Source organism: Onychostruthus taczanowskii, unplaced genomic scaffold (assembly GCF_017590055.1).
Source record: "Onychostruthus taczanowskii isolate IOZ18803 unplaced genomic scaffold, ASM1759005v1 scaffold63, whole genome shotgun sequence".
Taxonomy (NCBI): Eukaryota; Metazoa; Chordata; class Aves; order Passeriformes; family Passeridae; genus Onychostruthus; species Onychostruthus taczanowskii.
The window spans coordinates 4157365-4179590 of NW_024504012.1; the positions used below are offsets into that span (position 1 = coordinate 4157365).

The 22226-nt window shown below is 55.4% G+C and overlaps 1 protein-coding gene across 11 annotated transcripts in view; it reads right to left on the reverse strand.

Annotated features, from left to right (window-relative positions):
• LOC121344306 (myomegalin-like) overlaps positions 1-22226 on the reverse strand; it is a 28646-nt gene that overhangs the window by 6027 nt on the left and 393 nt on the right. For 3 of the 11 annotated variants that reach the window (XM_041420141.1, XM_041420138.1, XM_041420132.1), the window contains exons 1-22: positions 17598-18881; positions 14078-14197; positions 12464-12583; positions 12144-12236; positions 11815-12030; positions 11171-11329; positions 10688-10801; positions 10337-10474; positions 9873-10052; positions 9446-9640; positions 8981-9124; positions 7923-8001; positions 7321-7409; positions 7022-7138; positions 6428-6565; positions 5997-6112; positions 5160-5287; positions 1187-1275; positions 917-1065; positions 501-816; positions 241-409; positions 14-130 (exon numbers count right to left, since the gene is read on the reverse strand). In XM_041420141.1, the coding sequence (XP_041276075.1) occupies positions 14-130; positions 241-409; positions 501-816; positions 917-1065; positions 1187-1275; positions 5160-5287; positions 5997-6112; positions 6428-6565; positions 7022-7138; positions 7321-7409; positions 7923-8001; positions 8981-9124; positions 9446-9640; positions 9873-10052; positions 10337-10474; positions 10688-10801; positions 11171-11329; positions 11815-12030; positions 12144-12236; positions 12464-12583; positions 14078-14197; positions 17598-18746 (4135 nt within the window). In that variant the 5' untranslated portion in view covers positions 18747-18881. Of the gene's footprint in view, positions 1-13; positions 131-240; positions 410-500; positions 817-916; positions 1066-1186; positions 1276-5159; positions 5288-5996; positions 6113-6427; positions 6566-7021; positions 7139-7320; positions 7410-7922; positions 8002-8980; positions 9125-9445; positions 9641-9872; positions 10053-10336; positions 10475-10687; positions 10802-11170; positions 11330-11814; positions 12031-12143; positions 12237-12463; positions 12584-14077; positions 14198-17597; positions 18940-20108; positions 20227-20488; positions 20644-20716; positions 20841-21866; positions 21944-22226 lie in introns of those variants that run through there. The other 8 variants (XM_041420143.1, XM_041420142.1, XM_041420134.1 and 5 more) reach the window with 6 other exon arrangements.

Consider the following 22226-nt stretch of genomic DNA (forward strand, 5'->3'; position numbering starts at 1 on the left):
CGGCTCTCCTTACCAGGGCTGGTGGTCTCATCACGGTCAGCCTCGGTCTCACTGCGCCCACAGGTCTCATAGCCCAGGTCCTGGAAGTCCACCTGCACTTGCTTGCTGAGCTGCTGTGTCTGAGGTTCACCTGCTGGGCAGTACCATCAGCTCAGGGCCCCCCCGGGCAGGATTCACCACCCCTGCACAGTTCTGCAGGGCTCAGAACACATCCCCACCCCACCCTGGCTTTTAACTCACGGAGCAGGACGTGATATTTCTCCAGCTGCTCAGCTTGTGCCCGCACTGTGGCTTCCGAGGCAGCGAGCTTGTCCTGCAGCTCCTGGCACTGCCTCTGGCCCTGTACCACCTGGGAGCGCAGCTCTGCGCCCAGCCTTGGCCATCCCCCGCCGGGAACCGAGCTCTCCACCTGCCGGAGGGAAGAGGGACTGTCAGCTCCGCATTTCCACCCTCATCCCCATCTCTATTTTCATATCCATCCCGGTTCCCTGTGCACTTACATGGCTCCCGTCCCCTCCACCGGGGCTGCCAGGGCACGGTCTCTTGGGCATGTCATCCTGGGCTCGAGCCTCCAGCGCTGGGCGTTTGGTGGGCACAGCTCCCCTCTCTGCCGGGAGCCCTGGGCCATCCCCGCTGCCTCCGGCCGGGCGGTCCCCAAGGGAGCCGCGGCTCTTCCGCTGCAGCCTCCGGGGCTCAGAGGCCAGAGGGCTGCCCAGCCCCGGCTCCTCCTGCTCCCCGCTCTCCAGCAGCGACGTGGCTTCACCCATCCGCTCTTTCAGCTCCGCGTTTTCCAGGCACAGGCTCAGCATCGCCTTCCTGGGGGCACAAGGCACGGTAAAGGACAGGCAGAGGCCGGGGTGCAGGGTGCCCTCTCCGGCCACTGCCACCCCTGGCTCCAGAGCCCCAGAGCTCTTGCCTGATGTGGGAGACAGAGGAGAAGCCGGCTTCCTCCAGCTGCGCCTTCAGCTCCCGCAGCTCCTCCTCAGCCCGCAGCTCCCGTTCGCGCCCGGTGGGTGCTGTGTTCCTTTCGCTATCCCCATTTTCCTTGCGGGCCCGGGGTTTGCTCTAGAGGCACAAAGACAGAGGGTGACAGGGACGTTTTCCAAGGGGCTGGAACACAATTTGGAGGTAGCGCAGTGCCCAGCTCCGCCGCCTCTGTTCCCAGCGTGGCGCTGCCCCGACTCACCTGCTGGCTTGCCAAGCCACGGGCTGCCTCCTCCTTCATGCTGTCGGTGAAGTTGGTGCTGGCATCGCTGTGTGTACCTGCGGCCTGACCTGGGGACAGCAGAGCACGCAAGGCGCTCAGAGCAGCGGCAGTGGCAGCACTGCCTCCCTCCCCTCCTCCCTGCTGGTACCCATGATCTCTGCGGGCAGCCCCAGGGCAATGTCTGCTCTCATACACACCTGGTGCTGGGATACTCCCGGCTGGACCGGGCTTTCCCTGCGTGCCTGGGTGCTGCCACCCCCTCTCTGCACACTGGACCCCGTGCTGGCCCATCACTGAGGGAGGGGACAGCCCCGGGAATGGGAACACGGCAATGGCTCCTTCCCCATCCGTGCCTCGTGCTTGCCGCACTGCAGCCGCTTCACAGGCCACAGCCAGCAGCAGCCTGGGCAGGGAGTCCCGCTGGACTGCCCCAACCCGGTGGGAGGATTGGGGTGCACACCCCACATCACCTGCGTGGGGAGGGGCAGCTCAGGGGCAGCCACCCTGCCCCCAGCGCCCAAGCCGTGCTGTCAGGCATAGCCTGAGGCTCTCTGCAAGCCCTGAGCTGGCTCTGCAGAGCTAAAGGGACACTTGTGTCCCTACATGTGCATGGAGAGCTTGGGCAGAGCTGGGATCATGCTTTTCTGCTTGCGCACAGCTCTGCTCCTGTCCCCTTGGTGCCAAACCCTGGGTGAGGACTCGAGCCCCTTGTCTGAGCAGCTGGGAGATGGCTATATTCCCAATCCCTCCTCTCCCCAGAGGGAGAGATGTTTAGAAAGGGTCCAAGACTAGCCCCTAGGGCTGTGCAGGGCCAGGTTCCACAGCTGCCTGTGCACCAAAGGAGAGGTAACTGCTTTGCCTGTGGCCAAATCCATCACCATCAACTCTGGAGCTGCCAGGCAAGGCAGAACACAGAGCAGAGGAACACAGAGAGATGCTGCCAGGGGAGATGCCAAACATCACTGCTGAAGGGGAAGCCAGCAGGGATGCATCTGGCTCTCAGGAAGTATAGCCAAGGACCAGCCAGGAACATGCCATGCAGCAGGGCAGGCGTTTGCACTGTGCTTATAGATGGGGACACGCTCAGGAGACCCACGTGTGCCATGAGGCTGCAAAAATGTGGGGCACCTCATTGCTGAAGCTGGGTAGACATCACCCTGCATGGTGGAGCTGTCCACGGAAGCAGCCGTGTCCCAGGGAGCACAGAGAGCCATCGCTGGCCCAGGGAGCAAGGACAGCCACCACGGAGAAATGCTGCTCTGGGAGCGGATCGCTCAGCCACAGCAGCAGCGCAGGGAAGCAGCGGCTCCTGTAGGTGGCACTCGGCACAGCCAAAGCTCAGCCCCGCGAGCCCCAGGGACAACCTGCCGGTGGCTGAAGCAGCCAGGGTGACAGCAGTGCCCGGAAGGGTGAGGGGATGCAGACTGTCGGCCGCAGACTTTGCGGGGGGCTGAGGGCCACAAGGCTCTCAAGGTGGGTCACCGTGGATGAGGGAGCACAGCACGGTGACACACAGAGAGCACAGCTGCTCTGGGAACGTGGGAGAACCAGCCCTTGTGCCAGGGCACAGCATCCCACTTCTCACCACTGCCCACAGCTCCACATGGCTCTGGGGCCAAGCAGTAAAAGGGAGTGCAATTCTCGAGGAAAAGGGATCCCAAAACCAATTAAAACCAAGGGGCAGAACAGGAGCTGGCTGAGGAGCAGAGATGTGTGCACGCAGGGCAGCTGGGCCCTGGTGGTCACCAGGTGCTTGAAACCCCCACCACAGCAGAAGCACAGCAGGCTGCTCAGCTCTCTGTGCCACCAGCACAGGAGATGAGAGATGGAGCCACAGCTCTGCTTTTCCACAGACTCCTCCAGCTTTCAGCCCAGCCTGAAGGCACAGAGAATTAGTCACATGCTTGCAAATTGTACACAGCCCACGAGCATGGGACACTGGGGTACACTGCTGGGAACAAGGGACAGGAAGCAAGATCCTTAGGGAAGTTCAGCGGGATACTGGGGTACACGGGCTGCACAGGAGCCTTCACACTGCTGGGAACAAGGGACAGGAAGCAAGATCCTTAGGGAAGTTCAGAGAGGAAGGAATGACTTCCACAAAGAGCTACGAGACAGCACAAAGCACTGCACAATTTGACAGAGGGTGATCTCAGGCAGGGAATGCTCAGCCTGGACTATCAGGGATAAGAGGCGGTCTTGAAGAACAGGCCAGAAAAGCTGGGACACCTGAGCCTAGGATAACACTGCCCCTAAGGGGCACTTCACAGCACTGATGCTAACAGAGGCACGGACAGATTGACAGCAAAACAGACACAGGTGGAGAAGGGAGATGCCTGAGCACCAGCCAAGACTCCTCTCAGGCCATGCCAAGGAGCCTGGGCTGGGTCCTGGGCTCCATGGTGCCCAAGGGACCAGGGGGCCAGCTGGGCATCAGTGCCAGGATGGCAGAAGGAAAATGGAAAGGTAAGAACAGGGACACAAAGGCTTCTACGAAGTGAGAAGCAAAAGGACGAAGAGAAGATGGTGCTACACGGAGGAGTGAGAAGGGAACGAGATGAAACAAAGAAAGGAAAAGCTAAGTCCAGAGCTGCCCAGCGGCTCCAGCTGCGTCCCTTCAAGCCACAGGGGAACTGCTGCGGTCACAGCGCAGCCGAGTGCTGACCCAGAGGGGCACTGCTGACCTGCTGCACGCAAAGGGGAGCTCTGCTGCCTCCCACCCCGTGGGGCACAGGGAGGAGAAGCCCCCAGGGCAGCACAAGGCACAGCACAGGCAGTGCCATCTGAAGCAGTTGCAGGGAGCCATGCAGCAGAGCAGTCTCAGGTCCAGCTGTGCAGCCCAGCACCACAGAGCTCTTCTGCTCTGCCTGCCCCTAGCTCAGCCTCCCCAGCAAGCACACACGGATGCTCAGAGGTGCAAAATTTGCTCCTGCCGTTTTGAGAAGCAATTGAGTACAAGACAGCAGATCCACAGCCCACTGTGCACGGGAAGCCCTGGTCATTGGAGGGTTGTTGCTACTGTTTTTCAGCTTTCACACGAGCTCTCACATGCCCAGAGAAGGTGGAAGAGGGCCTGGAAAAGGTATGCAGTGGTGCTGAGGGGGACAGACCCCAGGACCTCAGAAACAGGATCCTGTCCATGGCCCAAGGGGCACATGGAGCTTGTAAGGGATACGTACACATATGAGTAAGGGAGCAGACCCAGCCCAGACCCTGGGAGCAGGGACAGGTCTCAGTCCCCCCAAACCATCTGTCAAAAAGAGGAGGAAACTGTCCCATGAAGGCATTCGCAAGTTAGGTTGAAACAACTTACAATTAGGGAAAAAAAGCCAGTCAGTAAAATCATCAACACTGGAGTAGGAGTTGGTTTAAGCATAAACTGAATTGCTGGTTCTACACTCAAGTCTTGAGTAAAAGGCCCAGGCAAGTGTCCCCAGGTCTTGAATTCTCCATCTCTGGAACACACTTTTCCATACATACTGTCTCCCTTTGGGCCAGCCACCATCAACCCAAGGGGTGGGGGTCACTGGGGAATAAAAATGGTGAGGGAATACAAAAACTCACACTCATGCACTTGGGAGATGACAGAAAACATCTGGTGTTTCCTTCAGAGATAGGGAATCTTTATTTGGCCCATGGTGGTGGGTAGAGAAGGGAGATAGAGGGGAATAACTAAAATGGAATGATTTGAATGTGCAAATACATCAGTGGCCACCAGGGTGGGTCAGACAGGAACATACACGAGACACAGGTGGATTGCACTGATCGCCGTTTCCAAAGCAGCTCAAAAATAACAAAAAGAAGCCCTGCACCAGTTCTATCGTACCATCACTAAGTACCAAAGCTCAGTGTCAGTCAGACAGGTTAGTGAACCGTTTCCGTGGCAGGCGGGCGAGCGCCAGTGCTCAGAAGGCATGCTGGGGTAGGACTCTCACACGCTCCTGTTCCCCACCTCCTATGGCGCCCTGTGTCTCCAGCCTGCTCAAACACTCCAAACTTCTTCCAAGAGCTTCTTCCAGCTGTCCCCGGAGCTCGTGGACCCCTTCCAGCTCCACCTGCAGGGCGCGGTCTCTCGCAGCGCTGAGTGGACGGCGGCACAGGAGGGAAGAGGGTTAGACCGGCCGCAGCCCGCACCGGCCCCGCCCGCGGGGACACCGAGCCAGGCACAGCCCCGGGGGCTCCCCGGGCGGCTCAGCCGCTCCTGCCTCACCTCCAACCTCCCCAGAGCGCAGCCACCCCCAAAAAAGGCCCCAGCCCGTGGTAGGGCCCTCGGAGTCACAGCTGTCCCGCAGTACTTTCCCAAGCACTCCACTTATGTGCTCCCTTGCTATCAGGTAGCTCAAATATCCCAGAGGCTGCGGCCCTGTGAAGGGCAGGGGATTAAACCAGGGGACAGGCAAGTGCCTGGATAAGCACCTGGAGAGATCCTTATCAACCCAACAGTTGGCTGAGAATTTGACAGCAGTCTCTGAAAGGTGGCCAAGTGTGGGTGGGAAACTGAGCTGGGAAAAGATAAGCCAAGGAACAGAGATGGAAATCTCATGGCAGTGGGGGCAGTTTAGGGAGCCATTAAAGCTAGCCACTGCAGTTTCTTCACAGTGATAAAAGACTGCCTAAAACTTGCACTCTCAAAGAGGCATTTGGCTGATCCTTTGCCTAGACTCCCTCTTCCTCCACTGAAAACTCTCAGACTTGCAGAGGGATCCCTGCTTCAGGGATTGCCCCACTGGACCAGCCATGCCAGCCCTGGCAGAGCAGGGCAGCACAGAGCCAAGGCAGCCTCACTTACCTGTCTGGGTGTGTGTGAAACTTCACCAGGCTGCCATAGAGCTGCCTCTCTGCCTGGAGAGCCTCATTTAACCGATTTCTCTCAGCCACCAGTCCTTCCAGCATCAGTAACAACTGCTTGGAGAGGAGAGACAAGGTGCAGCTCTTAAACAGACAGAAATCAAAGGAGGTTATCTAGCTGTCCCTGACAAACTGGGGGTTCCCCTTCCTCTCTTGCTTGTGTCCAAGTTGGTTCATGTCATCCCTGGACTCCCAAAAGCCTCTGCTCTTTGGACAAGTGTTAAAGAAAGCTGATCTTCTCTGTATTCCCACAACCACACAGCTTCCAAGAACAAGCACATCCTGGCCTATCTAAAGGCTGAAAACAAAGCCTCGTAACTGAGTTCCAGCAGAAACACAAACACATCCAAGCTTGCCCCACTGGCACACTACCTGTTGCCTTCTGTTTCCAGTAGCCTCCTGTCCTTGGGACTCTGCTATGGCCACTTTCTCCCGAAGCACCAGCACTTCTTGTGTCAGCCTTTCCATGGCTGGAATTTCTTCAGGATCCACCAGCTGCATCTGCAGATCCTGAAACCAAACAAACAGCAGGAGAGCCCAGTGAGGAAGGGATCAGTAACAAAGACAGCTGGACCTTCGCAAACCTCCCCGGAATGCAACTGCCAGAAGTTTCCAGTGTTTGGAAAGATCCAGGTCTTCTGAGGAAAAAATGCCAAAGCACTGAGAGCAGATTAGACACTGACCAGAGTGTTCAGTAAGAAGCAAGAGGGGACACAAGAAGGGTGCATTCTGATTAAAGGACTTGAAGGAGGGTGTTTGGTACAGAAAGAGCAAAACACCAAATAAGAACAGTCTGGGGGTTTGGGGCCTCTACCTTCTAGCCAAAGGAACCCAGAGAGTTGTAGGCAAACCAGCAGCAATAGCATCTGGTATAGCCAGCCACACTGCTCTGAGGATGTGGGGAACAAAGAGACTCCTCTGCAGCATTCCCAGGGGGAACTCCCCCAGCCTAGCACAGCATCTCACCTTGATGAGGTCCTCTTTCATCTGGATGGTTCTGGTCAAGGACTCAATATCTGAGGCTTGCACCTGCAGCTCCTCCTCCTGTGTGGCCACGACAGACTGGAGAGCAGTGAGCTCCCGCTGCAGAGGGGAGAGAAGCCTGTCAGGGACTTCTGAAAGCCAACACCCCCCTGCAGGACACCGCCCTCCATTTCTCACTGTGGGTACCCTCACAAGAGCAGGGTCCATAACCTCCAGTGAGGGGCAGCCCTAAGGTCTCCCAAAAGCAAAGGAGATCAGCACAGGCTCCATCACAAGCTCACCCTGCTTTCCCTCTCCTTCTTTGCCATTAGCTCAAGCTCCTCCTTGGCACTGACAAGATCCTTCTCCAGTTCTGCTGCTGATACTGTAACTGCAAAGACAACTTGGTTACTGCAGGAACACCATGTGCCAGTTCAGACCCCAGGGTCACACACAATCCCTCTCTGGCCCTAATGCTTGTGCTCCCTTTCACACTTTTTCTCAGTAAATGCTCTTCTTCCTTGCTTGATCTTTCAACAGCAGCTGAAAGCAACATCACAGGCCTGCTGTCCCACCCCTGGCAAAGTTCATGTGTCCTGGTCCCAAGCCAACACCCAGAACAGTTACAAACTTGTCTCAGCTCAGCCTGAAACAAAGTCAAAAACTCTCCAGTGGACACCATCAGATCTTGAGAAGAAACACCTCACCTCAAACCCAACAGCAGCATTTCTTTTCCCCTTACTCCCATTCTCAGACATCACCCAGAAGAGAGGCAGAGCTTTATTTCAAAATTCTCTTGTTCAAAGTTCTCAACTCTTCCACAGTTTTATGTAATCATGTTTCCCCCACAGCAGAAAGCCCTGGTCATATCTGGGGACCTCAAAAGAAGCTGTCCCACACTCACCTCCCTCTGTCCTGCAGCTGCTGTCTTCCTGTGGGGATCCAGCAATGACTGTAGCTCCATAAGCTCTTTGCAGTATCTCCTGAAAACATAAAAGTCTGCAGGTTTGCATTTTCATGGGGAACACACAGCTTCCCCAGAATTCCAGGACTGCAGCAAAGCTGCTGGCTGTTCTCTTGACACCTCTAAAATGTGAAAAAACAATGAAGGGGATGTAGCCCGGCAGCAGGAACAAGTGAATTGCTCCCAGAAGTTGTACTTGTGGGGAAGAGGGCACTGGCCTTGTTTTATTTGGCACTGGGAAGCTGCTGGCAGCAAGTGTCTTCACAGTAAAGATTAAACAGGTTTCACTCAATTGCAGCAAGACCCTCTTTAAACGGAGACTCATCTTTATCTCAGATGTGGCCCAAAGAGACCATGCAGGAAGGAAAACACATCCCTGGAAGTTTCTAGAGCTGGGAATAGAAACCTGTTTACAGCTGCTTAAAAACATCCAACACGTCAGCTTACCAATAAACCATTAACAGCTGCTCAAGTAGGAGCCATGGCATATGCACCCTTGGAGCTGTGCTCAGCCTCAAGGGGGGTTTTAGCAAAGCTGCTTTAAAAATATCAACTCCAATTGTGGAAGAGACAGCAAACAGCCAGCAGGCTCTGCCAAGAATTAGTGAGACCTAAATTTAGCTCTCTTGTCCCCTCCAGAATGTGACAATGTCAGGGAGGGGATTACAATACAGCAAGGCAGCCCAGCCCAAGGAAGGAGTGGGTCAATGCTACAAGGTCAAAGGGTGGAAGTCTTTCATACTCTCGTGTGCCCCAGGGATTCAATTACTGCTCCATCAAAACAAAAAGAGACACTGAGTGACAAAGGCTGGTGAAATCAATATCAGAACATTCAGGCAGCATTCCTGCTCCTCAGTTTCTTCTCCTCCTATAGGAAGTCTTTTTGGTAATCCCACTTCCATTTCTATCAATCATTCTCTTCTCCCTCCTATTTCTTTCTCTGACAACCAGTTGTTTCTGAAGCCCCAAGGCAGAGAAACACAGTGCATGACTCTTACTTGTATGGGTTGTTTGTCCTGCTTCAATGGCCTGGCACCAGCTGACTGGGTCCCAACAGGGTCCTTCCCCAACACGTGCTGGCGCAGCAGTTGTAGCTCATGGCTCCTTTCAGCCAAAGCCTGTGCCATCTTCTCTGCAGTCACCTGATTGAAGGGGAAAATTAGGGATAGGGCCATGACAGGGTAGGGTCCTGGTCCCTCTTCTTCCTTGGAGACTAAGGGAAACCATCTCAATATTCATCTGTCACTGGACACTCCAAGCGCTCTGTAAACCAGCTTGGCAGTTACTGCTCCTGGCCCCGCACACCACTCCAGTGCAGCCCTCCCCTCCCTGCTCACCAGCCTCTCACGTACAGAGGAACAAACTCCTCCGTTTCTCTCAGTCCACTCCAGGGCTTCTCTTTGCTTAACAGAAGTCACTGCCACCCACCTCAGCCTCCTGCTGTGGCACTGCACAGAACTCACTCTGCTCTGCTGCTCCTTGGTACTCAGAGCCTGCAGCAGCTCCCGAATTTCAGCATCGTGCTCCACGGTTTGACGGTTCCGGTCACTGAGGAGATCCTGCAGCATCTTCTCCTTGTGCTGGAGACGCAGGCACAGCTCCTCTGCTACCTCACTCTGCCCGGGGCCCAGCTTGCACAGCAGAGTTGCTGTAAGCTCCTGAGCAAGGGGGAGGAAAGGAGTGAGACCAGAAGTTGTTCAAGGACGCTCCAGCCTGGGTGTAGCTGAGGGAGCAGTGTCAGCAGGCACAGGTATGTTCAAGTGCCAGAAGCAGCCAGCCTTCAAATGCTGAGCACAGCTTCAGGTGAGGCAGGCAGCAGCCTCTGCTTTGGGACCACTCTCTCTATGGACAAACTGGCTGAAGGCTCAGGAAGCCAAGCTAAGGCCTTACCTCCACTTCCTTGTTCCTGTCATGCAGGCAGGTCTGCAGCTGTTGGATGATCCCCTCCTGCTCCTTCTGCCTGCTGCCAGATTTGGCCTCAATCTCCTCTTTGAGCCAGCGGAGGTTTTGGCAGGTTGCTGAGACCTGCTCCAGTTCCAGGGATTTGGCTTTCAGGAGGCTCTCCAGGCTCTGAGTATTACAACAGAAGCAGCTCAAGCAGGGACACAATTCTAAATTAAGCAAAATTGGAAGTACTCTCTCTACTGCTAGCAGAGTCACACAGATTCACCCATCTGCTCCAGGTGGCCTCTATGCCGAGCCCAGAAACAAGAGTGCCTGAGGAACTCGCCCCACACACAAGGCCAGAGAAAGCCAAACACCTGCATACACTGTCCCCAGAGCATTCACAGGAAGGTGTGTCTAACACCACGTCCCCACAGCCATGCTGGGCTGTGCCCAGTGCCAGCACTCACGTGGATGGTGGCCTCGTTGCTGCAGAGGACACTGCGCAGCCTCTCCAGGTCACTGCCGCGCTCCCGCAGGGACACACGCAGCTGCTGCAGCTCCTGCTCCTTCTTCTCCAGGGCACAGAACTTCTCATCTACTGCTCGCTGTGTGACAGAGGGGAGCATTCAGAAAGGGGTGATGGGGCTCTGCAGCCAACACTCTCTGTATGTTGGACTTCAGCTCCCCCTGCCAGGGGGACTCCTCTCAAAGGATGAGCCATGAAGAGCATGCAGAAGATAGGGTCAGCCTGGGGCTGATGGTAACCCAAAGGCTGAGCCTCAGGGACAGCTGAAACATTGACTACAACATGTGCTCACCTCCAGAGCAGCATCCCTGTCACTGACACGCTGCTGCAGTTTCTCCAACATGGCATTCATGGCTGCAGGGCTCTTCTCCAAGCTTTGCTGGCATTGCAGAAGCTCCCTGGACTCCTGGAGATCACATACACACCCCCTAGTACAAGTGACAGTACAGAAACCTCCCCACCCCGAAGAGCAGCATACAGGGATAACTACCTCCACCCAATGCTTGCTCTAGCCTTCACATTAAAGGGTGATAGTCGCAGCACCTGGGGATGGCTGACTAGCTCTGCCAGGGCTCACCAGGCATTGCTGTGGGCTGAGATACGTGGATGCCTGTGCCTTATTCCTCACCTTGGGGGCCCAGAAGCCTCTCCTTCCTTCTTTTCTTCAAAGGACATGCATGAAAGCTACAGACAGACTTTTGCATGGCCAAATACCACAGCAGGATCAGGCACTCCATTGAATTATGCTCAAGTCAGATCTTTCTGCTGATCTCACCTGCAGAAGCTGCTCCTTGTGAGCCAGCTGCTGAGTCAAACGCTGAACTCTCTGCTCCTGGGCCTGCAGCTCACGGCTTTTCTCCCACTCCAAAGTCTGGAGCTGCTGAGCCTTGTCCTGAAGCTCTGCCTGCAGCTGTTGTACCACAGCACGCAGCTCCTGCAAGGAAAAGGCAAATACCTATTGGAATTCAGTCTTCAACAAAGCCATGAACAGTAGGCCAGTCTGAGGAAGAGCTGTGGGAACAGCTACCTGCAATGCTACAACTTTCACATCTCAAAACACACTGCCATGGTGTTTGAATTTATTTCATTGCCCAGGGTCACAGGCAGAGCTTTAGTCAATCACAGCTAAGTTGTGCAGCAGGGGACATGAGCATCACAAAAAGAGATGGGACATTTGCACCAGCCAGTGATGTACAAGTGACAACATACCCACTATCAAGGGGCTTTGCTGATTCTTAATCCTCAGCTATGACACTGAGGAGGTTGGAGAATTCTCCCTGCCACATGTGACAAGGGGTTAGGCAAGAGTGCCCAGTCTGCTGTCAGCAGAAATTATGAATGAGAGCAGAGCACTGACCACCTCTCAGTGCTTCTTAGTCGTGTCAACCCAGAAACTTCCTGGCTAAGTGCCTGTCATACCTGATTGTGTTTCCAGGTTGCCTCTTTCTGCTGCTCTTCCTCATGGACTGTGGTCTCCAGGAGCTGGGTTGCTCTCTTGGCTTCAGCCAGCTGATGCTCTTTCTGGCGCTGAGCTCTCTTCAGTTTCTGCACCTCCAGTTTGGTGCAGAAAAGTGCGTTCTGAAGGTCGAGCGGTGACATTTGCTGCTCCTGGGGTGACAGTGGGCTCTCCGACACCTACCAAAAAGCAGGGTTCAGAGAAACTCAAGAGATTCTCTTCACATGAGGGATTAAAAACCAGGATCCCTGCAGAATGAAACCTGATGTATCTGAGGCTTTCCATGACATACCTGCAGCTGTCCCAGGCGGTTTCTGTGTAACATGTCCCGCAGCTTGGCCATGGTCTCATTCTGCCCTTCAATGATGTGGTACAGCTCCTCTGTCTGAGCCCAAGCACAGGAAGCCCAGTCAGTGGCAAACCAAGCCCAAACTCTCCCATCCCAAGCCTCCAGCCTGGATTATGACACCTCAGCACCACATGAAAGAGGCTTTGCAAGAAATAATTTACTGAGATGCAGGATGCCAAGCAATGGCTCAAGCATTCCTCCTCAGGGCTAGAGCACAGTTCCCTGTTTTTGTGAGCACCACCCTGCCCGCCCTGAACTATTACCTTACTCTCTTTGCTCTTCAGGACCTCGTTCAGACTCTGGATGGTACGATCTTGCCTTTGCGATGTTTCTTGAACAGATTTTAATTCGAAATTCAATTCATTCAGCTTTTCCTGTAACAACTGAAGACAGAAATAGGTTGGATTTATTTAATCCTGCTTAATGCTGGATGTAAACACCCTTAAGACTCCCTCCACTCCTTACTCCATACAGCCCTGGTGTTGACCACATCGAGATCAACGTGGCTCCCTCTAGAGTTTGTAAACACTGTTGGAGCTGGGTGGAGACCGGTGAGTAAATACAAAGGCCCTTCACTTATAGCAGTGCTTCTGCTCCCTCAGGTGCAGGGCAGAGGTTCCAGGCTTGGGTTCACAGACCATACTGCTTCCCACATGTCCCAGGAGAGTCTCATTCAGGCTGCCCCACAGCCCTCCCTCCCAGTTTCTATCATTTGTTTCTCTTTACTCAAAAGGAAAGGGGCTGCTTCAGCCCAAAATCCTCCCAGAAATCTGAAAGAAAAATATCAACATGAAGAAGCTACACATTCACTGATCAAATCAGTGGTTTGGCTTATTCAGCATTAAGTTCTGGCTTCAGCACAAAAGACCCTGGCCACTGCCAGCAACCTCTCACCAGTCTCCATGGCTGGTTTACAACCTGAGAAATCTTTCCCTCTGACACTCTCACTCTAAAGAGAACACTACCCACTCAGTTTCAGGACAGTTTGCTGCTTTCACCATAAAGCTCATGACACAGGATATGCTGTGCAGTTAAACAAGTGCTTGTTAGCATTTTTAAACATGCTGCCTGTCAGCATTCTCAAAGTTGGATGATACACCTCTTCCTCCACCTCTTCCTATGAACTTACTCAGGAACTCAACTTCTGCAGTTGGAGCTGGTACTGCCACTTAATTTCCTCCTGTTGTTCATCCGTTGACACACCTGCCCTGTTATCTCTTCCCTGAGACACTCCCCCTAACCTGTTTAAGCACTTCTAACTGCATTTACTGGGCCCTGGGTCTCTATTTCCATCAAACTCTGCAGTCCAGGCAGCTGCAGCACCTTACGGCCATCCCCAGATTTAAATAAATATTCCATCACAACTTTTTTCCACATTTAATCTGTTTTTCCAGAGGATATAATTTACCTTAGAGTTCAAGAGCATAATTAAGAACATATACCTTTCTCAACATGTATTACTATTGATCTGCCTCAAGAGAACTCAGATACATGTTTCTTTCCCAAGTATTTAAACAGAAATTAAACCAGGACTCCCTCCCTCCTACACCAGGCTCAGCCCAGGCAAATCCAAGAGACAGGGAAACAGCCCTGTGCATCTCCTTCACCAGCTCCTGGAAGGCTCACCAGGCAAGTGGAAAGTTCTCTCAAAATAATGATTTGAAAAATTAAATATGGAAAATTTATGCAGCTCAGCTGCAGAAAAAAAAAAAAAAGCAAATGCTATTAACTGAATCTGACAGACAATAGCGCTGAGAATCACACACCCTTGCTGGGAGAGAGGTGCAGGTACCTGCCTCCAGCCAGGCCAGGAGGCACCCTCTGACACTAACCACATCAGACTCACAGCACTGCATGTGCTCTCCATGAAGAAATACCTTGTTGGCAGCTTCAAAGTGCTGGAGTTTGCCCTGCAGCTCTGCTGCACGCACATCGGCCACGTGCTCCCCTGCTGCAGCGCTACCTGGAGCTGCCTGCTGCCGTTCCTCCTGCAAATTCTGAAAGGAGAAAACCAGTGAGAAATGAGAGAATGGCTCAACTCCTGCACTGCCTTCTTCTCTTCAGCTCTCAGCCGTCACAGACCCTGCGGCACGGGTTTAAACACGCCCCGTGTGCTTTTCTACCTGGCCCTGAGACATCACTCTGCTTGTGTGTCCCTTCACCAGGGCGGCAGGCTGGCACCTGGCAGCTCTCTGCCTCAGCTGCCACAAGTGCCCTGGTGCCCCAAGGCTCTGACTGGGCTCCCTGTCTCTCCTCACTGCTGCACCACGAGCCCAGCAGCTTGTTTAGCTCTAACCACTGTCTGTGAGCTAATGATGGATCTTCTCCCCACACCCAAGCCATATTCCTGAAACCTGCTCTCCTTCCCGTGTGCCCTGGTGGCATTTTAAAAAAGCTTCAAAACCCACAGTGAAATGGTTCCCATGTTCTGCTGAGCTCCTGTGTCTTCATCAAGCCTACAACCTTCAATCCTTCCCACCAGCTGGCAATCACCCCTGCTCTGAACCCCTCCACTTGTGATTTTCTGGGCTCTCCTTCACCACTTCCCATGCTCCAGCACCCACACCGTGTACAATTCCTTACAAATCCTCAAACAGAAGCAAATTCAGCGCCACAGCTGAGATTTTATTTTCATGATACATACCCATTTATTGGGAATGTAAACAGCCTACTTTGTGACACGTGGCCTGCCAGAGCCGGCTGGCTGAGCACAACACTAATCCCTTGTCATCCCTCCTTACAATTTTGCTGTCCCCCGCCCAGTGAGTTAACTCCTTAGGGCAGCACTCCATCCCAGCCACCCTCTGCAGCCCTCACAGGGCTCCTTCAGTATTCCTGAATATTATCAGTCACACAAGACTGACTGCACTGGTGCCTGCTCTAGGTGGGAGCCCTGCAAAGGGCTGCAGGGATGCAGCACAGAGGCTGTGGAAACGTGGCAGGGCTTTTTGGAGCACACACATGAGCACCAGCTCCAGGCAGTGCAGCACAGCCAGAACAGTCAGTTCCAATTAGCCCTGTCAGGCTGAATCCTCATCCTCAGTGGCCACAGAAATGCTGTCTGTGGGGAAGCCATCAGCACAGGGGAGCTCCCTCAGATCTGTGCACTGCCTCTCACAGACAGAAGGAACACTTCCCTTTACCCTGATGTTTTGTTAGAATTTCAGTGAACGCTTACAGTCTTGGTGATTACAAATTTTCTCTGCCAGAAGGCTTTAGATGAGACAGGGAGAGCTGCTGGAATCTGTCACAGCAGCTATTTTGAAATAAGGTTGATTAAAACAGAGGGGGAAAAAGGAAAACACATTTCCTCAATTTTCACATTAAAAAAAAAGAAAAAAAAAAAAGAAAGAAAAAGGGCTGAAAACCTGGAAAGAGCTAAAGCAGGGAGAGGAAATGCAGAGTCAGCTCTGGAGTCCAAAGTTCCAAAGCCCAAGCTGCCTCCCTGCAGCCATGTCGACTTGTACAACATCAGCATTTTACTGCCAATCTCTCCTCAGCACAGCCGCAGCAGCCCCAGCACACACTGACCCCAACAGAACACTTTAAAAAATAATAATCAGGGCACTCTCTGAGCCTGCCAAGCTCAGACTGCCCAGCACAGCGAAATCCTGCCTGGCTGTCAGGAGGGCACTGCAGGCAGCTGCGGGAGTGCCTCACAAAGGCTCTGCTTGGTGCCACCTCCCTGGGGCTGTGGTAGGGAAGGGGAGGAACTGCTTGCTCAAGAAAATGTCCGGGAAGATGGTGCCTACAAGGTCACATGCCCTGACACCAGAACGCTCCATAAATTTAAAGAACTGCAAAAGCAGTAAGAGAACTGTGGTCCTATATATTCTAGATATTCCTTTCACATTTATGCACAGGAATCGCTGGACAGCAGCAGCGCCTGACTTACAGGAAGGATGTTCTTTTACAAACCGAAAGAAAAATCATTTGTGCAAGAAGTATTCAGCCTACTAGCTGCATCTGCCTTCCCATTTTTGCTCTTAAAGCCATCCGAAGGATTAAGCCCTTCCCCCTTCAGCCAGACCCTGCGCTGAAGACCTGCTGCTGTCACGGCAGTAAAAAATCCCGCAGGATAAAATCCTGGCAGGACCGGTCGGATGGCAGAGGCTGAAGAAACTCCTCAAAACACAGTTCCTAGAAGAGGATGGCCACGTGTGACACAAAGCCAACCTGCAAACACACCACGCTGCTCAAAGAAAGCCCATTTTTACCCTGCAAACACACCCCAAGCAGCGAGAACCATCGGCAAATGAGACACGATGCCCTGGTTCACAGCCTCAGCTGCCGGCTGCCAGCGCCATGCCTTTGTGCTCCAGATGAAAACTAGTTTTCCTACGTTCCTCCCTAGCATCGTTTTTCGAGCAGGCTTTTATGGAAAAAAGCACACAGCTCCGGGAAACGCCCGAGCAGATGGGACAGCAAGCCGCCGGCTAAAGAGCAAAAGCAATTCAGCACTGCCACAGTTGCCATAGTAATAAACAGCATTTTCCTAATCCCCCGGGCTACCCACAGCATTAGGCAGCACTAAGGCTGCTAATGGGAATGCAATTAGGCTGACACGGATGTTCCAGAATTGAACCTGACTGAAGCCTTCTATTCATTACTGGACGTGGTAAAGAAGTGAGTTTGGCTTTTTGACTGCATACTAAAGGACATTTCATTAAAGCCAGCGAAACAGAGGCAACCTGGAGCTAGGACTGTTATCAAGAGATAACAGCATCCCAAAAGCAGGAGCTTTCATCCCCTCTCAGCAACACCTGCCACTAATTGACAGATCTTTTCAAAGGATCAGAAAATAAACCAATTATCTTGAATACCAACCCTAAAGTCATCCTCTGGCACAAATCCATCTGCAAGGAAAACACCTTTTCCTCAGGGCACACGCCACAGATGCCTGGGTGGCTCTGCACGTTCGGCAGGTCTGAGGCCTGACCTGCACAGGCAGGGCTGGAGGCAGGCGTTCCCCACACTCCAACCATTACTCAGGCACAAAGAAAACACACCTGCTGGAAAACACATGCCCAGAAGCTTAAAATACTCCCTTTAGTTGTGGATAAAAGCCACGCTTTAAGCTTAAAGATGAAGTGAAACTGGTGTTTTCTCAGCAGGAAAATGACAAAGACCTTAGACCCACCTAGGAGGCTGCTTTGTCAGGGAGGGCTGACGGAGGAGGGGAAGGTTCATTTCCCAGAACACTGGGAGGAAACAGGAGACAAGAGAATGACTGAGGAGAGAGGCAGCACACCTAAAAAGGACCGAGTTGCCTATTCTTAGCCCCTGATCAGCCACATGTGGCTGTCTGCATTATCTCAGCACTGAAGAATCCCCAGAGGGCTCAGCACTGGACCACGAGGACAATGCTCAATGGAAGGGCGGCACTGTGACCTCTACCTGTACCCGCAGCGGCATATAATCCTCACAGAGGTCATCCCACAGCTCCTGCAGCTCTGAAATTTCCAGGGGAAGGCCCAAAGGAGCTCTGGAAAACGATTTTCTGTCTGTGTTCAGGAAGGCAGAACTAGCACATGCTAAGCCAGCAGAAGCACTGCCATCTGCCAAGTCATGGCTGAGCTTGGGAGGGGGCAAGCTGGACTTCACAGGAATAGGTAGTCGGCTGCCTCGGGGGCTCTGAAGGGGTTTGTAGTCCAAAGTCTTGATCAAACTGAGGGCCAGCTCCAGCCTGTTCCCGCTCAGTGAAGAGCTCGGGGTCATGCGATCGTCGCAGAAATCGTCACATTTCCCATTCCCTTTCACTCCCTTATCTGCATCTTCATCCTTCTGCTGCGGAGGGCTGGCCTCCACGGTGGTGTCCAGAGACTCGAGAGAGGATGCAGGTGTGCCTTCCTCCATGCTGTCCCCATCCACAGCCACCCTGGAGCTGGTGGACTCGGCCACATCACACACTGACGACTCCTCGTTGCCCATGCTGGCTGACCAGCGGCTGGACAGCCCGCACGAGATGCTCCTGGCCACCTTTCGGGGCACCTTGCAGATGGCTTCGTAGTCGGCGTCGGCCACGCGCAGGGCAGCGCAGCCCCGGCAGCGCCGCGGGCGGCTCCCTGCCCCCTCGGAGCCGTGGCAGCTGTGCGGCTCCAGGCCATGCTCCTCCTGATCCATCCAGTACTCAAACCCAGAGTAAGTGAAGTCCTCCTGGAGGAGGGCAGCGTACCGTGCATCAGGCAGGTTGGAAAGGTCCACGGTCCCCTCCCCGGCCCTGTCCTCTGTGCTGGAGTCGTCGTTGTTCCTGCGGTACATGCTTGCGATGCAGAACTTGAGACGGTCCTTCTCCAGCAGCAGCTTCTGCAGGCGCTCGATGGAGAGGGCCTCGATGCGGGCGATGACGGTGTCGAACCTGTAGATGCGGTCCAGCATGAAGGCACACTTGCTGCAGGCGAATTCGGACCTGCCGTCCCGGCACAGCTCCCTGCCCAGGACGTGGGAGAGCAGCACCTGGAGATTCAGCTTGGCCGCCGTGTGAAAGATCCATCGCCGCTGGTTGCCGCACAGCTCCCGGCCGCAGATCCGGCAGTTTTCCTTCATCCTCTCTCCCTCCCTCCCGGCACCCAAACCCACTCCTACGGGCTCTCAGGAGACCTTCCCGAGGTCAGCACATCTCCCTCAACCCCTGAGCCCGGCGGCACGTCCCACCGCACCAATCCCCTCTTTTTAGGGTGGTCACACGCCGGGATTCCTGATGCAACAGAAACATCCCACCCTACACCACGTCCTTCACATCTTCACAGCCACACCTGGGCTGCCCCCTTAGTCTAGGCTGGCCCCCCCGCCCCTCCGATGCTGCTCCCTCGCCTCACAGCTCGAGCCCCCGATGCTGCCCCTCTCTCCTCACAGTCCCCGTCCCCGGGGCTGCCCCTCACCGCGGGCTGCCCCTGCCCGTCCCGCCCCGGCCCCACCGCCCCGAGCCGAGGATGCTCCTGCCACGGCGGCGCCCGGCTTCTGGCTCAGATTTCAAGATGGCGGCCAAGCCCAGCCTCCCGCGCATGCGCAGGGCCCGCAACGCCGGCCGGGATATGTAGTTGCCACGCCCGCTTACGCATGCGTAGTGGAAGGTTGCGCCACGCCCGGGCACACGGGCACCGCCGGGTGTCGCGACAGAGACGACAGTGATGGATGAGGACGCGACAGCGCAGGGATCCAGTCTCAGTGCCAGAGCCACACACATACACACACACTAGTGCTTGGCTCCAATGCAAGTGCCTGTCCCAGTGCCACGTCTCTACACCAGTGCCTGTGCCAAGTCCCCGTCCCACTGCCAGTTCCTGTCCCAGTGCCAGGTTCCCACCCTAGTGCCTGTGCCACGTCCCCGTCCCACTGCCAGCACCTGTCCCAGTGCCAGTGCCGTGCCCCAGTGCCCAGCCGCAGCAGGCAGTGTGGGTGGGCAGTCCCCGCAGCGCAGTGCCAGCAGCACCCGCACAGCAGCCCGTGCGAACAGCAGCGTCCCTTGCAGGAGCACCGCACAGGCAGCTCACGCACTGACAGCCCGCGGCTGCTGGGGACAGCGCCCTGCCACCAACACCCAGCGTGGCCAGAGCTGTGCAGCTGCCAGGAACATGCCGCTCTGATCTCTCACAGCCCCGAAATCCTGCCTGGCACCATGCCAGGCTGCCAGGAGTATTTTAAGACTTGGGATTTAAATGGCAGACGGGAGCAAGCGGCACCAACACCCTCAGAAGGACTGCACAGGCTGGTGGCCTGTCCCCTGACCGCTCACACCGTGTTCTCTGAGCCCCCCTGCTCCTCCCAGCTCCTGGCAATCACCCAACCCTGCCAGGCTGAACACAGCACAGCCCTGGCCACAGCCCCAGAAGGGGACAGGGATGACAACAAGCCAAGCCCTGGATGAATGTACTCCTCCCTGGGGCCTCCCCACCCTTGCCCACTTACCTGCCCCTCCGTGACCGGAGACCCCTCCAGGCACTGCTGCAGGTCACGCTTCTCTGCTGACAGCATTTCCACGAGCTGGTTGCTGGCAGCCAGCTCTTGGGTCAGCTCCTCGATTCTCCTGAAAGTGACAAAAGGGCATGGGATGCTCAGGGACTGGGATGGCCCTGGGATGACACTGGGGACAGCCGACAGAGGTCAATCTCTGGGGCAAAGCAGAGCAGCCTCAGGACTGCTCCCCCCTTCTCCATAGGGGGACCTCTGCATCCCACCAGACATGCACAGCCCCTCAGTCATGCACATCACAAGCCCCTCGGTAGTCCCCAAGAACTGGCACGGCACACAGGCTGGCAGCATAGAGGAGACATGTAAGGGACACCTACCTCTGGGCCATGGAGCCACAGCCATTTTCGCCCCTGTCCTCCTGCTTTGTCCTCGCTGCTTCCTTCAGCTTCCCTGTCAGCTCCCGGCATCTCTCCGCCTCAGCTCTGGCCAGAGCCGTGGCCTGCTCGGCCTCACTCCGTGCCAGCCTGGCCTCCTGCATGGCACCAGGGTGAGTCCCCAGGCAGCCCGTGGCTCCTCCCTGGCCCCCACCATCCCTTGATACTCACCTCCTGCAGGAGCTGGATCTTGTTCTCCAGGAGCTCATAGACGTGCTCCGACTCCCGCTGCCGCTCCTCATACTGCTGCCGGAGCGCAGCCTGGCTGCGGCTCGTCTGGTTCTCCGCAGCCACCCTGCCGGGCACAGCACAGAGTGCCACAGCTGCCACGGCATGGCATCTCCCATGGCATGGCCTGGCACAGCACAGAGTGCCACAGCTGCCATGGCATGGCATCTCCCATGGCATGGCCTGGCACAGCACAGAGTGCCACAGCTGCCATGGCATGGCATCGCCTGCCACAGCACGGCGTGCTACAGCCTGCTACGGCATGGCATCTCCCATGGCATGGCCTGGCACAGCACAGAGTGCCACAGCTGCCATGGCATGGCATCGCCTGCCACAGCACGGCGTGCTACAGCCTGCTACGGCATGGCATCTCCCATGGCATGGCCTGGCACAGCACAGTGTGCCACAGCTACTATGGCATGACATCTCCTGCCACAGCACGGCGTGCTACAGCTTGCTACGGCATGGCATCTCCCGTGGCATGGCATGGTACAGCATGATGTGCCTGCTACGGCATGGCATCTCCCTTGGCATGGCCTGGCACAGTACAGCGTGGCTTGGCAGTGTGCAGCATGGCACAGCATAGCACAGCCTTTGTGACAGCCTCCACCCCAAACCAGCTGGGCTGGGTGATCTGTACCACTCCAGGTGCCCTCAGCCTGGCTCCCCCCACGTCCTGCCCTGGGGACACCACTCCTCTGGCAGCACCATGCCATGTTTAGGCTCTGACCCATGAGAGCACTCCTCACACACTCCCAAAATCAGGGCTTCCCCAGCTACTGTGCCACTGGCCCCCCTGCCATCGATGCCCCACGGTGAGACACCCATGCCATGGCCCCTGCCACGGCACTGCCCTCCCCCACCAAACAGGTGCTGTCCTTTATTTTTGGCTGACCCCAGGGCTGTAAGAGGAGCCCCTGTGGGTGCCTAGCCCCATTGCAAACCCCTCCAGCTCCATTGCAGGCCCCTCTACTGGCTGCTATGGGCAGGGTGCAGGCAGACATCCCCCGTACCCGTGCCCACAAAGCCACCACAAGCGAGGCATGGGCACCATGTCTGCCCTGGGTTGAGGGGCTTGGCCAGCCCCACTCACCATGTGTTGTCCAGGGCTTGTTGCTTCTCCTGCAGCTCCCGCTTCAGGCTCTCCACCTCCACCTTCAGCTCAATGTTCTATGGAGCAGGAAGGAGGTGGGTAGGATGCCCTCACGCTCGCCTGGACACCCCAGCCCCACTACCCACAGGAATGAAGAAGTGGCATGGGGGACCCCCATGGGTGCTCCTGTCAGTGAGTGGCACAGGTGGTATTTTAGCCCGCTGGCACTGGGATGGGGTGTACCCACTCCATCTGTGTGCCCCCAAACTTGCACTGTCACCCACCCCGGGCACCCCACCAGGCTGGGGATGCCCTCCCCAACCCTCTCCCCACTCCTGTCAAAGGAAACGAGGGGCAAAC